This window comes from Pteropus medius, unplaced genomic scaffold, assembly GCF_902729225.1.
Source record: "Pteropus medius unplaced genomic scaffold, Ma_sr-lr_union100, whole genome shotgun sequence".
NCBI lineage: Eukaryota > Metazoa > Chordata > Mammalia > Chiroptera > Pteropodidae > Pteropus > Pteropus medius.
In genome coordinates this window covers 5,032,415-5,056,222 of record NW_024350927.1, presented here as the reverse complement: position 1 = coordinate 5,056,222, position 23,808 = coordinate 5,032,415, and the positions used below count along the sequence as shown (strand labels likewise).

The 23,808-nt window shown below is 49.8% G+C and overlaps 2 protein-coding genes across 7 annotated transcripts in view; one reads left to right on the top strand and one right to left on the bottom strand.

The window, feature by feature from the left end:
- MTOR (mechanistic target of rapamycin kinase) overlaps positions 1 to 779 on the bottom strand; it is a 114,960-nt gene extending 114,181 nt beyond the window's left edge. The window contains exon 1 of the mRNA XM_039842242.1: positions 624 to 779. The gene's annotated coding sequence lies outside the window, so the exon portion shown is untranslated. The remainder of the gene's footprint in view (positions 1 to 623) is intronic.
- A 3,207-nt stretch (positions 780 to 3,986) lies between these two features.
- UBIAD1 (UbiA prenyltransferase domain containing 1) overlaps positions 3,987 to 23,808 on the top strand; it is a 38,632-nt gene continuing 18,810 nt past the window's right edge. For 2 of the 6 annotated variants that reach the window (XM_039842237.1, XM_039842235.1), the window contains exons 1-2: positions 3,987 to 4,850; positions 22,805 to 22,942. In XM_039842237.1, coding sequence (XP_039698171.1) covers positions 4,322 to 4,850; positions 22,805 to 22,942 — 667 coding nt within the window. In that variant the 5' untranslated portion in view covers positions 3,987 to 4,321. Of the gene's footprint in view, positions 4,851 to 11,706; positions 13,927 to 22,804; positions 22,943 to 23,808 lie in introns of those variants that run through there. The other 4 variants (XM_039842240.1, XM_039842241.1, XM_039842236.1 and 1 more) reach the window with 4 other exon arrangements.

The following is a 23,808-nucleotide window of genomic DNA, read 5'->3' as shown; positions in this document are numbered from 1 at the left end:
CAAGGAATTTCCATTCTCAGGAAAGACCCGGCCCACCTTTATAAAGTCTAAGGCCCCCGGGTCATCTGCTCCAGGGAGAATTCAATTAAAATACTGGAAGTCAAAATACCCTAAGGCACTTGGCCAAGACTTACAGAAGTTAAAGTTGGGTGGCTGAAACTAGGAATGGGGGAGTGGAAGGCAGAGAGGATGAAACCCAAGGACGAAACAGAGCTCAGCTCCGGCGGTCCTTGAGAGGTCTCCGGGGGTGGGCCGCAAGGGGCTGACACTGACGTTTGTCCTTTCTGAAGACAATCTGTAGATGGGGTGACTGGACGGGCAAGGAGATGCGAAGGCGCCCCGACAGTACCGGAGCTAATGGGCCGGCCTTCTCCGCGCCAGAGACGCACGGTAGGCTCAAGGGTCCGTGGGTCTCCTGGGGGTCCGGAAGGAGGTGGGCAGTACCTCGCAGGGTGGGGGTCAAGGGCTCAGGCGGCGCCCAAGACTGTGGGGCAGGCTCTGAGGGGACCCCTTGTCCCAGGACCGCGGCTTCCCGGGACCCCCCGTCTCCCCACAGACCAGGCTGGCTGTGGGTCTGGACATTCCGCTGCCTTGGAGGGGTCGATGCCAGGCTCCAGACTCACCGCGCGGCTTCGGCCAAGGCCTCAGCTGCCGCCACCAACGCCGGTGCCGCCGCTTCAGGCCCCCAGCCCTACCACCCGCCTTCCCCGCTGTCCTCTGAGCCGGGAGGGAAGGCGGGCGCGCTCCTAGTCCTAAGAACCAATCGACAGGCGCAAGATGAAGATGGACTGAAAAACAGACCAATAGTAATGAAGAAGAAGTGAAGCTTCGGGACCCGGCTTCTCCAGGGGGCGGGGACTGTTCAAATAGACAAACCACGCGGCCAGTGGCAGGCGAAAGGAAGCTTAGGTCTTCTCGGGCGAACCAATCGGTCGTGAGTTGACTTCAGTCACTTCCACGCACACATCCGGTGCATCGCTACTATAATTCCCCTCTGCATCGGAGTTGCGGACCCTCGTAGTCCCCTGTTTGGTTCCTGCGATGGGAACAAGCGACGGGAGGCGGAGGTTCGCGATGTTGACCTGTTTAATTCTAAGAGGAGTGTGTGAGCCTTGTTGGCGCCCTGTAATTACTAGAGCAAAAGATGTAAAAGTTTCGGACTAGCGCATTTTATGGACCTGAGAGTCTTTTCATTGCATTGATTCTTCTGCGAAAATTGTTCCTCTGAATTTCACATTTTCTACTTGTGTTCATATAAATATCTCTATATTTAATCATTAAACATTTTTGAATATGTAATATATTCACCGTTCAAATCTCAGAATAAATAAAAATTACATTTATCACAAAAAGTCTTGCTCCACCCCTGCCCCTTTACTTACTTTCTTCTTATGTATCCCTATACTTTATGTAAATACAAGAAAATATAAACACATACTTATTTTCCTCTTTTGTTACACTATATGCACTGTTCTGCACTTCTAGAAATGTTCGTGTCTTGGAGATCTTTTCATCTTAGTAGAGAACTTCCTTGTTCTTTTGTTGTTACAGGTGCATAATATTCCATCACATGGAGGTACCATAATTTATTTTTCTAGTCCTCTATTAATGGACATTTGTGGTTTTTCCGAATTCTTGCTATTACTAATGATGCAGCAATGAATTCCTTTATGCATATATAATTTTATTCCCTGGCAACTATACCAAAATAAATACCCAGAAATGGGATTATAGGGTCGGAGGGCGAATGCATGTGTAGTTTGACGGATATTGTCAAATTGATCTCTGTAAGGGAGGTACCAATTTTCATTTAGAACAGCAACAGAAAATTTTGCCACCGTAAGACATGATAAGGCTCTGTTTTCTAATTAACAAAGATGGTTTTATAGCAACAGTAACCAGTGCATTTGTAGGTCTCTTTTTTAAGTTTACAAAGCGTTTTCTTATTACGTTAAAATAAAACTACTATTTATTGAACACTTACAAATTATCCAGCGTTTTGGTGGAAATTATAGAGTAGTGGTTAAAAGCAGGGTGGAATCAAACTAACTGAATCTAAAACTTAGCTCCAGCACTTAATAACTATATGAGTACTTAATCTTTATGTAGCTATTTGCTTATTTATAGAACTGGAAGGATTATAATATATGTACCTCGGTAAGCAGTGCCGTGGGGGCTAAACGCTAATACACGTAAAGTACCTCCAACACTATATGACACGTGAACAGTCAATAAATGCTGTCGCTGTTATTTCTGAGTATTTCTATGAGGTAGATTTTATTGTTCCCACTTTATACTTTAACCATGGGTAAACTGACAGAAGGATTAGGTCTTAGAGTGGGTAAGTGATGGAGCCAGATTTACAAATATCTGCTTCTTCCTCTTGTCTGATTCGGCAGTATAGGACGCTTGGGTTTGAATGCTAAAGTTGTAAATGTTCAACAGCCAACTAGCTGGTAAGGGAGGGGGATATGTATGTATACATAGGGCTGGCTTCATGGCTGTTGTCACCTGTGAAGTTGTAATGCTCTGTCTTGAAATTCTTAATGCTTTTTCAGTAAGAGACCCCACATTTTTATTTTGCACTGGGCACCAAAATTACATTGTCAGTCCTGTGTACATATATGTTACATGCGTATTATAACTTTCACTGATATAAAGGATGTGTAGCATATAACTTACAAATAACAAAATATACAAAATACACTTTTAATTATAAATTCCATATAGCCAATTGATTCTAATGGTATGCTTTTTTTTTTTTTTTTTTTTTTTTGATATTGTGTAGCCTCCTTCAGGTTGCGATTGACTTATGAGTGTAGTTCCAACATAAATGTTGGTTGGTCTTTACTTTTATGATAATAAGTAAGAGGAAAGTGAAATAAGAGATAGCTTGAAACTTCACTGGTTTGTCAATGACACAAAGCCTTCCTTGCTGAATTGGATAATACTTTTCTAATACTGTAAGAATATTCCCTCAAATTTTTGATGCTCTTCACAACTGCTACAGAGTTGATACACTTTTAAGTTTTATTGGCATTATTAATTTTTCCCCATCTCTTTCTTAAGTCTAGATGATCAACAAAACAATTAGCAAGCATTTGCTGATTTGTGTGGTATAAATACTAGTACAATGGCAGATTTTAAACTATCAACGGATGACATTGAATGAAAAGCTGGGAAGAGATGAGCAGGAACCCATGGTTTTTTTCCACAATGCAGATACAACAAATGTAAACAACCCGAAGAGCACAAATCGTTAAGATGTAGTGAATTAGGAAGTAATGAGTTTTGAATATTTGTTAGCTTTGTTTTTAATATAATTTATCTAATCGTAAGTTTGTGAAGTTTAATTTTTAATTATGGATGTCCTTAATGACTAGCTCACAAAATTCCTAGAAATTTTAATAATTGGCTCTCTCCAGTCAGAAGAAGCTAGGAAGCTCCCAGAAGGTGGGCAATGAAGACTGGCAACAAGACACAGAGCTGGCCGTCTGGTAGGTTGAGGAGGGCAGTTATTTGTATGAATAAACTAAAATATGGATTAAAAGATAGGCAGGGCAGTATATGACATTGGTAATCGCGCAATAGAAAACTTCAAGTTTCCCATTTAAAAAGGGGGGGATAACTTTACCTTTCTCACCTCCCTCAATGTGCTCCCTGATTTTTGTCCTTTTATTCCCACTGCTGTGTACAATTAGTGCTCAATAAATGCTTGTTGTATAGGGTAGGCGCTCAATAAATGCTCGTTGCATGAAAAAATGAATGAGTCCTATTTCGGTGAGTGAAAGCTCTTGGTAAATTCGAAAGCCACACCCATTCGCGACCGAGCTTGTGCTGCCAAGCGAGGATCTTTCCAGCGAGGTTGGGGCCGCCGCGGGGCGCGGATCCTCGGCCAGAGAAGGCGTAAACCGCAGCGTCGCCTCCCCGCCCCGCTCCGCCCCCAGTTCTGGACTCGGCCCCACCCAGCCCAACCCGGCCCACGCGGCCAGCCCCTGTTTCCTGCCCGGCCTCCAGAGGCGGGTGCACAAGATGGCGGCCCCGGTAGCTTCGGTCAGCTTTGGCCTCCAGCGCCCGGCTAGGGTCCGGAGACACGCTTAGTCTAGGTGACAAGAGGTCCGAGCGGTGCCACCGGGCCTCGTGGGGTGCCAGGCCCTCTTGTTGTTGCCCCGGGGCCCCGCCGCCCCCTCAGCACTGCCCCGGGGCGGAACCAAAGAAAGGTCAGCTCCGGCCGCCTCGCCCTGTCCCTCCTCGTCCCACGGCAGTCGCTGTTCTGTGGGTGGCTCACTATTCACATTAATTTCAGCCACGTGCAGCATTCATGGCGGCCTCGCAGGTCTCGGGGGAGAAGATTAGCATCCAGGCCGGAGAGACGGCCAAAGCCGGGGACAGGGACCTGCCAGGGGACGATTGTCCGGAGCGGGACAGGTTCCCCCAGCGCTCTTGGAAGCAGAAATGCGCCTCCTATGTGTTGGCCCTACGGCCCTGGAGCTTCAGTGCCTCCCTCACCCCGGTGGCCCTGGGCAGCGCCCTGGCCTACAGATCTCAGGGCGTTCTGGACCCCAGACTGTTGCTGGGTTGTGCCGTGGCAGTCCTGGCTGTGCACGGGGCTGGCAATTTGGTCAACACTTACTATGACTTTTCTAAGGGTATTGACCACAAAAAGAGTGATGACAGGACCCTGGTGGACCGAATCTTGGAGCCCCAGGATGTTGTTCGGTTTGGAGTCTTCCTCTACACTTTGGGCTGTGTCTGTGCTGCTTGCCTCTACTACTTGTCCCCTCTGAAACTGGAGCATTTGGCTCTCATCTACTTTGGAGGCCTGTCTGGGTCCTTTCTCTACACAGGAGGTAAGAATTGGCGGGTTTCCGGTACTGGAGGTCTTAGTTGCATGTACTAGAAACCGCTGCTTTATGTAGAAGTTATAGGACTAGAGGAGAGGTGTCCAAAGTTCTTCTCTCAGTTAGGCCACTTAAGTGAAATGTGTTGTGTGGGTGTCATGTGGATTATTTTGAAAATAGTAGTGGGTTGAGAAGATCCTGGCTTGGCTTATGGATGTTAGAAATGATTCATGTATGCATATGGAAATTTTTTGAATCTAGTTTTTTGTTTTTTGTTTTTTTTGGTCATATATTATAATGCCACAGTTTCAAGTTTCAGTGGAATTGACTTTGAAGAGCCCAAAATTATACAGCTAATACTTTCCGCCAGTTTGCTAGGTGACTTTCTTGCAGCAGGCTGTTTAGGGTAGTGATGACCAAGGGGCTGAGCCCTATTTATTGAGCACCTATTATGTGCCAGCACTGTTCTATGTGAACACAGCAGTCACAGATCCCTGCTCTGTGGAAGTGATTTTATGTATCATGAGGAGAGAGAGAAAGTAAAAATAGTACATTATAATTAGGTTGACCTTCGTCCTGATTTTCTCAGGACCGAGAGGGTTCCCAGGATGTGGGACTTTGGGTGCTAAAGCCAGGAAAGTTCTTGGTAAGCCACGATGAGTTGGTACCCTGATTATAGTATATGGAAAGATGATTAATGCTATGGAGGAAAATGGTAAATAGAGCAAGGAAGGAGGACACGGCTGACTTTTAAGTAGCTTGATCAGGGAAGACCTCATCAAAAGGTAACATGTGAGCAAAGATCGAAGGAGGTGAGAGGTGAGGGAGTTGGCTAAGCACATATCTGGAGGAAGAGTGTCCCAAATCTTGGATTGCCAATGGCCAAAGGCCTTAAAGCAGGAGTGTCCCTGAAGAGCTTGAGGAACGGCACAGAGTCCAGAGTGTGAATGAGGGGAAGAGTGGAAGGAGGTAATAGAAGTACGTTTGGGGAGGTCAGGAAGGCACAACGATTATGTAGGCCTTAATGTTTTAAAAGAATCTCTCGGGCTAAGGTATTGAGAATGGATGAAGGAGAGTGGGCAAGGGTAGAAACAGGGAGATGGAGGATGAGGCTGTTGACTAATCCAGGCAAGCGATGTTTGGTGACTTGGATCAGGGTGATAGTAATGGAGAGGGAAGTAGTCAGATTCTAAATATATTTCGAAGGTAGTCAGGGTTTGCTGATAGATGGGATGTGAGGCAGGAGAGAAACAGAAGAATTAAGCTAACTCAAAGGTTTTCGCCTGAGCAACTGGAATAATGGAGTTGATATCTAGTGAGATAGAAAAGGTTGAAGATAGGTTTTTGGAGAGAAAATTGACGTTGGACATCTTAATGTATTAGATCTCCAAGTGGAGATATCAAATGGATAGTTGGATGTAAGAGTGTGAGTTCAGGGGCGAGGTCTGAGCTGGAGATACAGATATTTGGGAATCATTGACACATGGATAACGTACAACTGGGTGAGACCGCCAGAGAAGGGAGTGTTGACAGACATGAGGGGGACCAGGACTGAGCCCTGGGGCACTCCCACATTAAGTAGTGGGGAGAAGAGAAGGAACAGGTAAAGGGAACTGTGATGGGGAATCTAGAGGAGAAAGAAGTAAACCAAGAGACGGATGCCCTGGCAGCCAGTCGTGAAATGTTCAATAAACGAAATCCATGGGGTGCTGTGATGGACTCTATAAGCTGGTGGTAGAGGGAAGAACTGCTCTCTGAAGATGACACTTAACTAAGACTTGAAGGATAAGGAGCCAGCCTTGAGGCAGAATTGGGGTCTGATTCAGGTGCCAAATCCTTCGGAGCTGAAGGAACAGAAAATGTGCATGCACTGTGTGTGAGCGAGCTTGGCATCTAGGGAGCTGCTGGAAGGCCACTGTGATCAGAGGGAGAATGGAGGCACAGGTGGGGAGGAAGGCGTGGCTAGATCGTGCTGCTCTTCCAGGGCCTCAGTTTTTCCTGCGGGTTCCTCTTCACTCTCAACCTGCAGGCTCAGTCCTGAACCTCTTTCCACTGTCTGCATTTCCTCCCTTAGTGATTTTAGCCAGTCTCATGGCTTCAGATGCCATCTATTGAGCTGGTGACTCTCAAATTTATACATCTGGTCCAGATCTCACCACTAAACTCCAGACTCATACTCAGCTTCTTACTCAGTAACTGGTCTTAGAGATCTCCAGGCATCTCAAGCAAAGAAAACTGCTCTACCCACAGCTTTCCCAGTCTTACTCTATGGCAGCGTCATCCTTCTGGTTCTTCAGCCTAGAAATCACAGGCATCATCCTGACTCTTCTTTCCCTCATCTCTCTTCTAGTCCATCAGCAAATCCTGTGGACTCTGCTTTCAAAATGCACCTGGGATCTGACCACTTCTCACCACCTCTCTCCACTGCCACTCGATTATTATGGCAGGTTCTTTACTGATCTCCGCACCCACCCTTGTCCCTTTTAGGGTGCTCCCAAATCTGGAGGCGGAGTAATCCTGTTACAACATAAGGCATCCACTTCAGTTCTCTGCTCAAAATTCTCCAATGGCTCCCATCTCGTTCAGAGTAAAGGCCAGTGATCCCTGAGGTCATTATCCGCCCATCTTCTCTCCTCTCAACTCTCACCTGCTCTTCTTCCCTCCTGCTGGGCGTGCTCCACCGACACTGTCTCCTGGCTGTTTGTGAACTGTGCCGGGCATGCTCCTGCCTCACGTCCTGTGTAGATCATGTTTCCTGGACTTGGCACACTCTTCTATCTGTATGATTCCCTTTCTAACCTCTTCCACCCATTTGCTCTAATGTCAACTGTTTAGTGAGGCCTTGTCTTCTAACCTATTTACATTATGAAACAATGAAGCTTTTTGCAGCAGCTGAAAAAAAATTACACACATACCCCTCCCCGTGTTTCCCCCACAGTACCTGCCCTATTGCTCTGCTTTATTTTTCTTCATAGACTATACCTAGAAGGTGTTTTCTCATGTTTATCTAACATACCCTATAAGGTGCTTTATTAGTTATCTTTCCCCTTAGATTGTAAACTCATTGAGGTTAGGGACTTTAGTCTCTCTGTTCCCAGAACAGTGCCTGGCATGGAGTCCTTTATATTCATTGAATGGACAAATGGAGACGTTGAAATGTATTGAGCAGAGTAATGATCTAATCTGGTTTTATGGTTTTTTAAAACATTGCTTTTGATATATAATGGCATACTATGAAATGCACAGATCTCAGTGTTATAGTTTGCTGAATTTTAACCAATGCATATAGCTGTATAACCCTCACTGCTATCATGATACAGAACATTTCTGTCACCCCTAAAAGCTTCCTTATGCTTCTTCCCTGTCAATCCCCACCTTCCCCACCCCTATCCAGAGGCACCCACTGTTTTGATTTCTTCCACATGGGTTTTGCCTGGTCTGGACCATCACGTAAATGGAATCATTCAGTATGAGTTCTTGCGCCTGGTTTCTTTCGCTCAGCGTGATGCTTTTGAGATTCGTCATCTCGTGATGTGCATCGGCAGTTCCTTGGTTTTGGAATCCATCGTGTGGACATACTGCAGTGTGTCCATTTTTCTGATTCGCAACATCTGGCATGTTTCCACATTTTGGCTGCTATGCCTGAACATTCACAGTCAAGTCTTTGTGCGGTGGTTTTCATTTTTCTTGGGTAAATGCCTAGGAACAGAATTGTTGGGTCATAGATGATGTTTACCTGTGTTTTCTGAAGTGGTCGTATGATTTTTACCTTTACACCAGCAATGTACGAGAGTTCCAGTTGCTCCACGTCCTTGCCAACATTTTGATTTCTGTTTTATCAAATTCACCCGGCTGCTGTGTGGAGAACTGCCCAATATTTCACTGTGATGGCTCGTTTGGAAGATGGTGTTGGGAGGGGCGGGAGTGCCTGAAAGGAAACTCCCAGGAGGGCCACATCTCTGAATCGGGGGGCACGTGGGCCACACGTCGGCCACTCAGGACCCTGGGCTTTCTCCTAAGGGCTCTAGTGTTTTCTCATGTCAGATAACCTCTGGGAGCTTGCCAGACCTTCCTCATCCCCACAGTGGGTTTGTGGTTGGTTTGTGTAGGTCCTGTTGAAGGCGGGGGCTTGCTTATCTTTGCAGGCACAGGTTTCTGTTCAACTTCGCTCCCATAATTTTTTGTCGGGGCATCTAAGGAGATGTTCTTGGGTAATCTAGCCAGAGGTCAAGGCTTTAGAGTTATGTTTTCTTCCACAGCTAGAGCCTTAAGTCTGCTTGGAGAGCTAAGAACACAGGCAAAAGAAAAGCAGGCAGCTGGTGGAGAAACCGGCTAGGTCCATGCCAGGAGTAGTCCCGCTGGCATCTTCCTTGGGCAGGGGTCTGGTCGGCCCCGTTTACCTGCAGTTTCGCTTTCTGTAGTTTCCGTTTTCCAGGGTCAACTGTGGTCCAAAAATATTAAATGGAAAATTCTAGAAATAAACAATTCATAAGTTCGGAGTAGTGTTATGAAATCTCACATTGTCTGCCCATCCCACCCTGTATATAAATCATCCCTCTGTCCGGCGTCTCCACACTGTGTGCTCCCCGCCCGTTAGTCACCGAGCCCCGTCTCGGTTATCGGACCGACCGTCGCGGTATCACAGGGCTTGTGTTTAAGTCACCTTTATTTTACTTAATAATAAAAGCACAGGGGTAGTGATGGTGGCAGTCTGGATACGCCAGAGAGAAGCCGTACGATGCGTCCGTTGGGTGAAAAGCCGTGTACGGTACATATGGAAAATACATAATATACATACGTTTCGGTACTACCTGCGGTTTCAGGTGTCCTCCTGGGGTCTTGGATGAGAAGAGGGGGCACCGCCGTCGTCCCCTCAACATGTGAGAGATTGCAAGAGACTTCCGTTTACTAATTTAGAATTGGAGCCGATGTCCCACAAGAGAGAACTTCCTCCTGGGGGCTGTCCTCAGACAGTGAAACCACTGATCAGAACACCACTTGGGGAGCACTGGTGGGTACCGGGGCCAAGCCTGTGATAAGCTTCCCTGAGGACACTCCATTCTGAAGGACCAAGGCTGGCGCCAAAGAATCCGACTAGACCGAGGCGCCAGCCGGCTCGGCGGTAGCCATTCTGCTGTACGTGAGTCAGATCAGCACGTCGTGCCCCGTAAACCACACAGTGTTATATGTTCATCATACCTCAGCAAAGCTGGGGGGAACCCTCACAGTCCAGAACCTCAGCTACAAGTGTGAAGGGCCGAATCTTGTTTTTCAGCTGCCATGGCCTTAGATCCTCCGCAGACCACTGTCCCTTGTCATTTTAGGCTGGTTAAAATGCAGGTGACTACCAACAGTTTTCTTTCTTTTCTGATCCCGAGGGCACGTCTCGGTAGCTTGGTCAGGTCTGGAAGGTTCCCATGCTTCTGGGGCAGTGGCAGTGTGGTCACTCCCAGCCGTTCCATGCTGCGTCAGTCCCAAGTCAGACATTTTTCCTGACCTCGGTTCCGGGTGCTTGTTACTGTAGCTCTGTGTTCAGTTCAGCCATCGTGCCAGGCGTTGGGAACTGAGCTGGGAACAAGCCAAACACAAAGTCCTGCACCCACGGAAGCTTGGCTTTGCTGGGGAAGATGGAGATTAAGTAACGAGAAGCGTGATGTGTGTGAGAGTGGAAGTCAGGGTGCCGTGGGCACACACGACAAGGGGACCGACTGGCGTAGAGCCGAAGGAAGACAGCCTGGAAGAACGGAGTTAGCCCGGCAGAGGAGGGGGTGGTTCTGAAGGCCCCAAGGAACTGAGGAAGTATGAGGGGGGAGGGAGGAGAGCTCAAGGAGGGCTGGAGAGAGGGGGCAGGGCCAGGGGCCGGCCAGGAGGAAGTTCCGCTTTTATCCCCAGGAAAATGTGTTGATCAGGGTTTTCCGGCTTATGGGCTTATGTTGGGGGAGGGAGCATGGTCACATTAGTATTTTTAAAGGATCACTCTGGCTGCGGTGTGGCTGTTTGGTTAGGGATGGGAGGAGGAGGAGGTTCTGAGAATGGAAGCTGGGGACCCAATTAGGGCGGCACAGTATTCCAGGCAGAAAACGACTATGGCTTGGGTTTGGGGTGCAGTGAGATGGGATGGAGCGTGCCACTGGGGATGGAGAGAACTGGGCGGGTTTGAAGGAAGGAGATTAGACAGGATTTGACAGATATTAGCGGTGCAGGAGGAGGAGTTAGGGATGAGTTCCGAGTTTTAACTTAAGGGGAACCAGAGAGGGGAAGCAGCATTGTAACGTCATGATATTATCTTAGCTGTTTTACGCATTACGTGGGTGAAAGTCTTTGCGGAGTTTGGGAACCCTGAAATTTCACTGAGATTCGCTGGGGGTTTTCATAACCAGAAGATGCTTCCAGAGGTTGTAGAGGAAGGAGGCAGAAAAGTAAGAGACCGGGCTGGACATTCTGTGAGGGACTGATCTAATGGTGTTACAGGCAGAAGCAGTGTCACGTAGGGCTTGGTGAAGAGTGCCAGAGACTGAAGAACTGGATTACAAGACCTAGATCCTTCCTGGGCTCTCCCGTTGAAGTGTGTATGTCGTGAGAACCCACTCTCTTTGTTGCGGGATTCTGTTGGGGGACAGTAGGAAGGAAAAATTGGGTGTAGCTCTGAAACCTCACTGGGTGCTCACAGGTTAGTGTTCTCTGTACCTCTGTGTCCTTGGAGAAGAAATCAGGTTTTGGCAGGAAGGGAACTCGGCACCCGCCCACTGTCCCCGCTTGTGAATTTGCTGCGCCCGGCCTGGAGTGGCCTGCCTTTGGCTGGCGGACAGCCCCTCAGCTTCCAGCCCTTGATCTCACACCAACTTTTTGGGTTTTCTGGCTGTAGGAATTGGATTCAAGTACGTGGCTCTGGGAGACCTCATCATCCTCATCACGTTTGGCCCGCTGGCCGTGATGTTCGCCTACGCCGTCCAGGTGGGGTCCCTGGCGGTCTTCCCACTGGTCTACGCCATCCCCCTCGCCCTTAGCACGGAGGCCATTCTCCATTCCAACAACACCAGGGACATGGAGTCCGATCGGGAGGCCGGCATCGTCACCCTCGCCATCCTCATCGGCCCCACCTTCTCCTACATGCTCTACAACGCACTGCTCTTCCTGCCCTACCTGATCTTCAGCATCCTGGCCACTCACTGCAGCATCAGCCTGGCACTGCCCCTGCTCACCATCCCCATGGCCTTTTCTCTGGAGAGACAGTTCCGAAGCCAGACTTTCAGCAAACTGCCCCAGAGGACCGCCAAGCTCAACCTCCTGCTGGGGCTCTTCTACGTCTTTGGCATCTTTCTGGCCCCAGCAGGTAGTCTGCCCAAACTCTAAGGGGACCAGGAGCTCCCCCATCCACATGTCCCCGTGTCTGAGGATGTGTTGAAGACAGAGTATCCGAGGAGAAAAAGTGATCTGGCAGTGAGGGGGCCTAAGGATGGCTTGTGAACTCCCACCTTTTTAAAATTATTATGTTTTTAAAGATAATGTTTTGTTTTTGTTTTATTCTGTTTTGTGGGGAATCTTGAAACCACTCGTATCAGAAGGTGAGTCGGCCGCATGGCCCTTGTTTTACATATAATTTCCACTAGGGGGTGCTGTTAGGCTGCTTTAAAGTAGTCTGAAAAGCCTGACGACTGAAGAGCTGCTGGGGTTGGCCTCCAGTCCTGAGATGGCCATAGTATCTGGGCGAAGTGTCCTCCTGTTACCTTGGTCTTGCAGGATGTGGTAATGACTGATGTCAGGCCCCAGTGACACCAGGAGCACCTGTCTCTTCCTGTGAGCATTTGGGTCCCGAAATACACTGCCTGAGAAAGTCTCTCATTAAGAGCCGAACATGGCTTCCAGCTATTTGTCTAAATTGTCATTCCGAGGCTTTTGTCCTTCATCTCTCCTTTCACTCGTTGCCACCATTGAGGAAAAGTGTCAGCTCACCCTGCAGCAAGACAATCAAGGCAGGACTGGGAAGGAAAAAAAAGCCCACGCTGAAGGCAGCTCAGAAAATCACTCTTCTCTGGGATAGAAGTTGGTAGGGCGGCCGTTTTCCCTTTGTAGAAGCCACTGGGATGGCAGGAAGGACTCCCAGTCCTGTCGGCAACTGTCAGGAGCCCTGAAATTGGAGACACACTGCTGTCCTTGTGGGCCACCTACAGCGCGCAAGGCTTCGTTGTCCCCCAAGTGACGCCCTGCCAGGGAAGGAGCTGTGTCTTCCTCTTTGAAGACGATGTGGTGCGTTGACCCTGCTTCTCCCAATGGCTTCAGTTGCATTGTGCAAAGATAGTTTGTACCCAGTCGGGGAACGCCAACACTGATCAAAGCTGCTTTCCAAATCATTGCCTGTGAAGTACAAATTCTGGGCTAGAATTGCTGTTACATTTGGTCCAAGACCGAAATAGATGGAGGCCATGATCACTACATTTTTCGGTTGTGATGATAGCCGTTCTGATAGGTGTCTCCAGGGGCCTTGGCCTGCAGAAAATGACATGAGAACTAGTTCTTAATCCTTAAGATCAGCTAATTATGTGATTTGGCTCCTTGAGTTAGAATTAGTCAGCTTACTCAGAAAAAACATATTTGGAAATCGCAAAAGTTCCTTTGAACTTAAAGGTGGTTTGTCCGCAGACATCCGGAGTCCTCGAATAACGGTGAGAGCCCGGTAACCAGGGGAACGGCCCCCCTCTCCTGCTTTCCTGCCCAGCACCACTTGTCTTTTATGCCAGGCCTGTGGCATTTTGGTGCTCACAGGGGTCTCGCCTGCAAAGACAAGCTCTTCGGGCCGCTCCCCAGAGCAGGCTGTTTGCACGTGGGGCTCACACCCGAGGCTGTAGGACCAAGAGCTTCCTGGGTTCACAGACCAGACCCACCTTTGTAAGTGCTCCTGTCAGGGGCATCAGCCTCTGCACTGTGTTCTGGCGCAGACTTTAATGCAAATTTTTATATATAAATGTTTCTAAAAGGCCAAATTTGATGCCAGGTTTTATATGAAGTTCACCATAATTTGTATTACATCCCCTGATTCAATGAAGGTTTTCTTTAGACTTGTTAATAAAAAAAATGCTTACCCGTTTCCAGTTTTTCTTTGCTTTCCTCCTACTTGTCTCATTGTCTGATTGTGAACTCTGATTCATAAATCTCAGTCCATCACAGAGACAAGGGAACGTTCGGCGGGTACATGATCTTCGGTTGATGAATTTCGGTAGGGTTCAACCAGATTTGATGAGCCCTTAGAAAAGAAAGTGGGGACCACTCAGAGCCAGTGTGGATTTGCCAAGAACCAGTCAGGTCAAGTTAACCTTGTTTCCTTCTGTCCTTTTCTACGTTCATTTTTCTTTTCCTCGATAGGGTCACTGTGTGATAGATTGAGAACACATAGTAGACAGAGTACATTTGGGTTTCAACTAGGCATTTGACAATATATCCTTCTGAACAAAGCGGAGATAACGTGGAATGGATAATAGTCTAGTTAGATGAATTTCTGGGGGACTGAGCAAGCCGTGGGAGAGAGCCGACCAATCAGCGTGTTACTGTCAGTGGAAGGAAGCCTTTGGCAGCACACGCGCACCTGGCCTCCCCGCTGTGCCTGGCCAGGTTCACCACCTGTTGTTACTGACTGGGATTCGGAAGGTTTTGTAAACTTGAGGGAAGAGCTTGTAAAATGACAATCTAAAGGCTGCCAGGAACTGCTCAAAAAGCCTGATGTGTCGAATGGAAAATATAGCACGAGTAAATACAAGGCCATATACTTGGGTCCCTAAAAGACAACTGTATGATACCCAAAGGGGAGGATGCCTGGCGTGACAGCAATAGATGCGGTTGCTACGAATTTTATTGATGACTCGGGTACAATGTTACATGCCTTTGTTTCTGGGGTCATTTATTCTGCTCCCCAGAGGGGTGGCCGGAAATTTAACCCTTCACCTCTTGGGCTGGCTTACATCCCTGTGGGCCTCGGTGGGGCCAGAAGCCAGGGCTGTTGGCTGGGCCCTTGCTCCAGTACCTCACTGTCTGTAAGGTCGATTCTCTGCTACTTCATCTGGGGTTCAGCCCTGGAATCTACCCTTGTTTTGTGCACACTGTTCTAGAAGGGTTCAAAATGCCCCTGACAGCAGCCCCCTTTGCTGACGAGTATCACAGGCTTGCAGGGCACTTGTCCCTGTCACGCCATCCCCATTTCCGCCTTGTCTCACGGAAGTACCCTCCCAACATGATCTACCTTGTCCACCTCCCCTACTCAAAGCATCTCCCTCCTTCCCGCCCCTCACAAAGTCCCGCCCGGGGGTCCTTCAGGAGCCCAGTGCTGGCGTCTTGAGTGCGGGGAGGAAAGAGGGTGCCAATCATTTATTATTATCTTGCTAACTCTTCTGTTACTCCTGCATTAAACAAAAATCTGAGCCTGTCACCCGGCCCGAAGCTCAGTTTGAGTCAGTAATGAGCTCTGACTTCCATGAAGGTCAATGTGATCTGTGGCATTAACAGGAGATTAGTGCAAGGAAGGCGCAGGTCCTGCCCACCCTGTGTGGCTGCACCACGTGTCGGGGGGCTGAGTCCATTGCTGGGCACCTTCTACATTTTTTCTCGATAGAGCAAATGTGGTCGGTCAGGAGCGTGCGGCGGGTGTAATATACTTGTATCTCAGCAGGGCGTTCGACAATATGAAATGTGGAGTGGGTGGAAATCCAGTTAGAAGGACTTCGTGTTCACGTGCATGTGTGCTTTCACACTGGTGGCAGTGTGCAGAGACTTTGCGCCTCGGTGTGGAACCACGTTTTGAAGGTGTGATTCACAAACTGGCTCTCGTCCAGAAAGCACTAGGCGGACTGGTAGGAGCGCTTAAAACCCCGTCAGCATGGAAAAGGCGCACGAGAGGGCTGTCTTGGGGAAAAGAGATTGGGCTGTTTTGTTTTTTTTTTCTGTCTGTGTGACTTCAAAGGCGAAACTAGACCAATGAGTGGAAGTTAATTATATGGCCCCAAGTGTAAGCTCTTAGGTTGGGAAGAACTTTCTGGCCATTAGAGGAATCGGCGAGTGAGATGTTCAAACTGTCCCAATGGGTGGTGAGTTCCCTGTGACTAGAGGCCTTCAAGCAAAAAGGTGATTGCTTGTCAGGAACACTGACGAGCTGGACATCAGAGAAGGGGGTGGGTGAGAAGACCTTCAGGTTCTTCTGTCCCCTGCAATGTGGTCGCTCTTTTATTAGGGGACTGTCGCAGACCTGCCCCTGGGAATTGGGAGGTCCCCAGAGTGCACGAAACATGTCGACATCTCTTCGTGATGTTATATTGTCATTTGCCCATTTTAACAGGCACGGCTGTGACCTATATTGCTTTCTCTCTTTTTTAGGATTATACACACACACACACACACACACACACACACATACTTGATTTTACCCTCAAAAGCCTTTGAAGTGAGGTGGATGACAGCTCCTTTCCTCTGAGCCCCGCAGACCACTCTGCTGCTAATAGACTGTCAGCCTCTCTCATTACAGGCTCCAGACTGTGCGGGCTGGTGTAAAAACAGTGCCTCTGGCAGGAACCTGGCACTTGGGTCTTAGCCAGTTGACATTTGTGATTTGCCCTTCCTCAAATGGGGACAGCCCTCCCACCGTGAGTGACTAAGCCAGAATGCCAAATGGTGGTGTAAAGCAAGTCAGGTCCCCTGCCTGAAGAGGTGACAAGGGTCGAGTCTGTTTTCTTCCGGACGGCCTGCAGACAGGTTCCTTGTCCATTTCTCCCCCAGCCTGCTTTAGAATTGTCCCCATTGGGGTCACAATGGGAGAAGGTCATGGCGTGGTGTGTGTATGTTATACATCTTTTAGTTTGTCAACATGTCTGCTGTTAACGTCCCCCAGTAGTTGGTGGGACTCGAGCACGAGGACAATATCCATTTCGTTGACTGTCCCAGATCAGCCTAGCACAGTGCTCGGGGCAGCAGAGCAGGCGCTCAGTCATGGTTGATGAAGGAGTGGGTTACATGGGAGTGAACAGACCTTCTAGGGCTGACCGACAGGTGTGAGAGCGTGAGCCGCTGCAGCACATCTGCCGCCCCTGAGCAGTCAGGACAGGTAAAGTCCACCTGGGGTCGGAATTATGGTAGAAACTCTTAAGATCTGTTGAGATCCAGCTCGTCTTCCTGCGACATGGAGGCCTCTAAATAAACAAGTGTTTGCTGGATGACTGAGAGATGCCAGTAATAAAGTAGTAAAGTGCCAGGCACTGCTCCGAAAGCCTAAATATATTCTTTTGGTGCTCAGAACGAGCCTCTTAATGGGTTACGAAGGTCTCTTTTTCATACGAGAGGAAGTTGCGGTACAGGGAGCTGGTTATCTTTGCCCAGGGTCACCCGGCTCGTGATAATGGAACCATGATTCCAAGCTTGGACTGTTTCAGTGCAGGTCCTGCTCCTCACGCCTGTTTTCGTATGCCCTGCAGCTCCTCGTAGGTGGGGGACTCGGTCAGTTGGTCTGCCCTAGGGAGTGAGCGTGTGGTGAGGAAGGTAAGCGAGGCGGTGGGGTGGGTGCCTGAGAAAGGGGCTTCGAAGCATCAAAAAGTGACACAGTCTTCACGATTTCACCAAAGAGTGACACAGTCTTCACGATTTCCCTGGGGCCACCGATGCTCTTAGCAGCATCTAGGGGCACTCTCAAGAGTATGCGAATGATGGGGACGGTGGAAGGCCCACAGAGGTGGCCGTTGCTGTGGCGCTCCAGCTTGGGAAGCAGAGAGCCTGAGACCTGGCAAGAGAGACAAGCAGCTGGAGGGAGAGAAGGAAACCTGGGCCCCGGTGGGTGCTGCCCTTGGCCTTGGCACTCATCTGCTGCCCTCTGGTCTTCAAAGTGAGGCCCCTCAGGCCCTCTGCCTTGTGCCCTCCAACTCCCCAGGAGGCTGGCTCTACAAGAATAATAATTAACCTGTTCTGGGTGGCTGGCTGGGCTAAAGTTTTGGGTCACAGTCTGCCCATCCCTGAATAACGGAGAGTGGCCACTGCTTACCCACGATGACACAGTGAGGTCCATTCTCAGGTGAAATTTCTTCTCTTGTTCCCTCATCTGCCCACCTCCATTTCCTCTCTTTCTCACAGTCCTCACCTGGCCATTGGATCAGATTGCCCATATCTGCACTGTGAGCAACTCTGCTCCCTGGGAATATGCTAGCCACCTGGGCGAGTCTGAAAGAGCCCCTTTTCATGTTCAAGGTGAGCAGCTCCAGGAGCTAATAGTGACAGGTGTCAACTGACCTATGTCAACTATAGAATAAACATTGACAAACATAGCGCACTGAGGGCAGAGATGGGGGTGCCAATGGAGCTAATCAGGAAGGCTTCCGGGAAGACGTGACGGGGGGCAGCGATCGAGCCTTTTAGGAAAAGATGGTCATGAGAGCGATTATTTTCTTGGAAGCTGAGGTGCCAGGAGACAGTCGTCCCCAATTTCCCCAGCTAGAGAAAGTCCCCTGACTCCTGCCTGAGAGTGTGGAAGCTTTCCTTAATCAATCTCTCTGGTAGCAGAGCCAGACAACTGTAGCACTGAGGCAGGTGTGCTAAGGGCCATCGCACCACTGTCAAGGTCAAAGCCTGAAGAATGAAAAACCCTGATACCTCCTCGCTGAGAAAGAAATGGGAGGGATGGTGGGGCATTTAATCAGCCAAGGCTGCCAACATCTCATCAAGATGAATGGCGTTGAGAGGCGAGGCCCCGGGGAGGCATCACGTCGTGAGGATGAGAAGTCTGCCTCGGCCCTGGGCTGCCTTGGGCCAGGAAATGCCAGGCAATGAGGAGTCCAGACTCAGGGGAGGTGCCAAGGGGGTCAGCGGTCACTACTGTCACCAACCGTCGCCAACTAGGGCCTTTCACCTGACACTTCCCCTGGCCAAGGACCTCAGCCTACTGAGAGCTTGCTCTGGGCCAGCTCTGTCCCAGGACTCAAGTACATGAGTCACGCCATCGCCCTTCAAGGACTCACAGGGAGCAGGTGGAGAGATCACACCTATGTAAGTCATTCTGATGCCATCCCATGTGTCACGGCAGAGGCTCAAAAGTGTGCAGGAGAGCGAGGGTGGCAGAGATGAACTCCTCTACTATTGTTCTAGACCCTGATCAATATGGAAGAGCCTCTTTCACCTGACCTCTGACCCTCTCTGGTGCCATCCACAGGCAGCTGCAAGGCCAGTCATTTTTCACAATTAATTGAGCAAGTATTATGTTCCAGCCCTCGGCTAGGCTCTGGGGTATAATGGTAAGACCTGGCCCCTGTCCTCAGGAATCTTACAATCCCAGAGGAAAGGCAGACAAGCAGGCAGTCATGTCACTCATGGAGCTTGACTGGTGAAACACCCATGGATTCTGACAGTGCTGGGTTTAAGTCCAGGCTGTATCATTCACCCACTGGATACACTCAGCCAAGCTATGACCTTCCAATTCCTTCTCTGCAAAGGAGGAAGATAGTATTTGTCTTGAAGGGTAGTTTTGAGTTTAAATGAAATATTGTTCGTGGAGTATTTAGCATGGGACCTGGTATGCAGCAGCAGGCACTTTATTAAGTGAGTCCCCTTACTCCCTTACTGATGAATATTTTAGAACGTGGTTGTTTCTGTATAATCTCAGACTTCCCCCCGAAAGGACAGAGGACCACGGTGGACATGATAGTGTTCTTCTCAGTGCTGGCACTGCCTGGTACGCTCGTCGTTCATTCAGCAAACATTTATTGAGCACTTGATAAGTGCCAGGCCCTGTGTTAAAAACTAAAAGTAGAAGATGAACAAGACCAGGTCTCTGCCCTCATGGAGCTTATAGAATAGTAAGGGGGACAGAAAAGTAAAGGAAAGTAAAGAAACTCCATTGTGAAACTGTATATGGGGGTCCCTTTGATGATTTCCTGGGGGGGTGTTCTGCTCTGGTACCCACATAGGGTCCTACGAGGAAACTGAGGGATGACCATTTGGAGCTTTTCTCTCAGGGACGGCCAGGCCTGGTTGTGGGAGATTAGAGTCCCTGTGGGTGACTGTGGGAAAGTTGTCCCTCTCCCAACCACAGCCCAGTAAATACCCCTGAGGTTCTGGCCTTGAGGACAGAGACTGTCCAGGTGACTTCCCTTCTGAATGCCCCATGGCCCAGCCTGGGAGCCTGACATTGACCAGGTGCTAAGAGAGTGCCGGGTGGAGAGACAGAGGGTCTTCTGCACGGTCATGACCGGCCTGTCATTCGGAGGGCCTTCGAGAATCTCTAGGGTAGGGGAACTTTAAGGGTGTCCTATTCCCCAAATATGGCATGGGGAGAGGTAACATCTCTTTGGACTCCCCTCAAGGTTCAACAAGGGAAGGACACCCAGAAAACATCTGAAGTCTGTTTTACCAGCATTATCATCATTAAAAGTTTTTTCCCATGTGCGTGTGTTTGCTCATGTGTGCGTGTGTACTTGTGTACATGCGGGGACGTGTGTGTACCTGTGCAGGGACACTGCTCCGCCCTCTGCCCCAGCTCCTCACCAACGGGGTGGTGATTATTCTGGGTATCAGGAGGAGCTGAAAATTGATGGAACTCAATGCGATGAGCGACACCTTGTGCCACAATCTCAATTACCAGATAACCAATCTCTGTGCAGTTCCAGAGGGGATAAAAGGAAGCTGCGGGGACCGTGAGGAAGGACAGCCCAGAGCACTCGGGGCAGAGGCAGGGAGATGGAGCTGTTAGCTATCCTGCCAGCTCAGAACCGAGGTTCGCAGGGCTGGGCTGCTCCTTATCCAAGAAGGACCAGCGAGGGGAGGGTGAAGCACAAAGGTAACCAAATCAGTCAGGTGGGGAAGAGAGCCTTGTAATCTGTGCTGGGGGGCCATCAGGTGGCTGCAGCTGCTCTTGCTCTGCCTGAGAGCTAGGGGAAGACCTGCTTCCTCAGGAAGCTCCCCGTCTCCTGGGACAGGCCAGGCTCTGCCCTAGAAATCCCACTGCCCGCCCAGGGTGATCCGTCATACTTGTTCTCTAGTGCCTCCTGGCGGATCGGGTGACATGGCCCGGATGGCCGGTACTGGAGGTCTGAGCTGCTGTGAGGAGGGCGTCCTTGCGTTCACTCCCAGGGGTCTGTCCTGAGATGGAGAAGTCGAGGAAGTAAGGGGCGTGACAGCGGTCCTCCACACCGCCTAACCTTGATCACGGTGGGAGCCTCCGTGCTCTGGGTCTGGGCGTAACCTGGGTTACGAGCCCTTCCCCCTTCCCCACGCAGCTCTCAGCCCAGCCTCCCCGCCGCCCTGCGAGGCGCACGCGGGGCTTGTTTTGCAGGCTGAGTACCAATGTGACTTGCTCAAGGTCACAGGCCCAAGGAACGGCAGGGCCTGGACCTAAATCATCTCCTCTCTGACTCAAAATGCAGCACTCATTTGGTTAAAATCTTTTTTCATTTTCAACACTTCTCCTTTCTTTCTAAGGGGGGAAAGCATGATGGGTTATTTTTTTTTTAATAAATCTCATTTTCAATTTCGATCTCTTTTAAAACATTGAAAGGACCACAGCTGCCTCTCTCGTCATTGTCTTCCGCTCCCGTTCTCTGTCCTGCCTCTCCTCTCACTTTTCGTGGCTCCCCCTGCACACGGGGGCTTCTCCTGATGGTTGCCCTGGGTGTTGGAGGAGAGATCGAAGGGGCAGGGTCGAGGGGCCTCATGAAAAAGAGGGTCTCGGGCTTCTCCCTGTTTGAGAAGGGAATGGATGATTCTGTTTGCTTTGTGCAGTCTGACCCCGGGGTTCATCTCAGACATCCCTCCGATCGGGAGCAGAGGCATGGCTCCTGCAAATTTGGTAGACATCGTCTTTAGGCCTGAGCAGCCTCAGACAGAACCACCTGCAGAATCCACACGACGGCGTCTCCCCACCCTCTTTGTCAGGTCTGCTCTCTGACCTGAATTAGGCTCACGCGTGTTATCACCTTTGCGACTCATAGCAATTCCATGACGTAGTTCAGAAAGTCCTCCTAGGTAAGGAAACGGGCTCCTGTAGCAAGATGAAGCTCCTTGCTCTCAACGGCCACCCAAGGTTGCAGAGCCAGTGATCAAGCTGGGATGAGAAGCCAGGCCCTTTGACTCCTAACCCGGTGCTCTTTCCACCATGTTCCAGTGGGTGGGCTAGCATCCCGACCTTGGTCCCAGCCTCGAGAAGCAGGACCGGGATTGGAGGACTTGTGGCTTCCAGGTGCCTTCTGAAACAGAGACCTAACTCGGAGATAAAAAGCAGGCAGAGAGGTGGGTCTGATCCTGCAGAGAGCAACATAGCTCCCCCCGTAAGGATAGAGCAAACAAGCAAGGAGCCACTGATTGGGAGGTCATCTCTCTGAGAAATGATCGAGTGCCAGTTGCTTCTGCAGCTGCGGGGCTGCATCTGGGCCCCAGGGCGGGCGTGAGCTCTGCCTTCAGATCGGCGTTGTCACCATCTCGTTGGAAAAACAGATGTTATTGTCCTCTGTTTCCATCCCTTTGTCCCTAATAGGCACTTACGCACAGGAGGGGGATTGGAGAAACGGAGACATGGCATGTGTCTATTTCAGGCTCTTTCCGGAAGCTTGCACTTCTGTGGGACTTGTGGTTTGGGACAGGATGAGTGCAGAGGAGGACCTCCTCCTTTTGCCCTGAGTGTCCTGGGCCAGCTGACCTGTCGGGGAGAAGCTGACCAGTTGTCCCTTTGTCTAGGACACTGAGTGCTGAGGACTGGTTCTGGGCGATGGTGCCTTTCTTCTCTCCTGCGTCTACCACCTGGGGACCCTAAGCTGCTGTTAGTGGGATGACCTCTGGCCTTCTGCCTTGACTTTCAGAATTTGGAAAGTTGGACGAGGTCAAGGGCTGATGAGATCAGGGTCTTGAGTTCCATTCTTGTCTAGGATTCAGTCAGTCAGTCAGGCCACAGTCTGCTGCTGGGCACACTCTTAAAGGCTTAACCTTATACCTGACAGCAGCGTGCTGGTTTGCAGGTGACAACTTGTCATGGGAAGAGCAGTCGCCATGGCTGCGATTTGATGGGAGCTCAGAGGCCCTCCTGCACCTAAACAGCCCTACAGCAACCTGCCAGGCACCTGGAATTCCACCATCTGCCGGTCCTTTGAATGAAGGTATTATATTTCCCAAAGGTCCTTGCTAAAACACAAACATATGACTGAGGAGGGCTCACAGAGGGGAAAAAAAATCTGTCCATCACCATGGAGAACAGAGGATGGATGGGGCCCAAAATCAATGCTATGCAAGATGGGTATGTTTTGATGGCAGACAGATGAGAAGAGAAACGTCCAGCCCATACTGCTCTGGGAGGAGGGCCTGAGGGGCTGTGTGACAGAATCAGGAATTTGGGGGGAGCAGTTCTGGGAAGGACCTCGTTCCACGCATTGCTGTTTCGAGACTGGCTGTTGAGACTGCAAAGCTATTCTCGCTTTTCTGCCCCTGGGTGGAGTCCGGGTGGGAGACTGTTTATGTCCTGCTGACCTTCAAACCCTGGAAGCTCAGAGATGGGGCCACCTCTGTCCCTGCAGGTGCCTCCTCATATCTCAGTGAGGTATAACGGGGCAGAGGTGGAGTGGAGACGTCTCCCACACCCCTGCTGCCTTACCTGCACCGCATCTTGCTCTGTGCCTGTCTCCTTCCCTAGCTGGGACTGACGGGCTGATTGCAAGTGAGCTCGGGCTCCCAGCCAGCATCTTCCCAGGGACAGAGAGTGCCGTGGTCCACCCAGAGAGCTTTGATGAAAGAAGAGAGAACCTCGTCATTGAGTGGGGGTGGGAGGACCCTGTTCTGCCCTCCCCCCTTTACCCGATGGGTATTAGGGAGCTAATTAACTGGAGAGTTACCCACCAGGCAGAAGTGCCCTTTGTAACCTCTTACTACTTAATATTCAGGACCTATTTCACCTCCCTGTAGCAGAACTTCTAAAAAAGTCACATCATAAAGCACATTCATCTGAAACGGTTTCCATAAGGACGGTGAC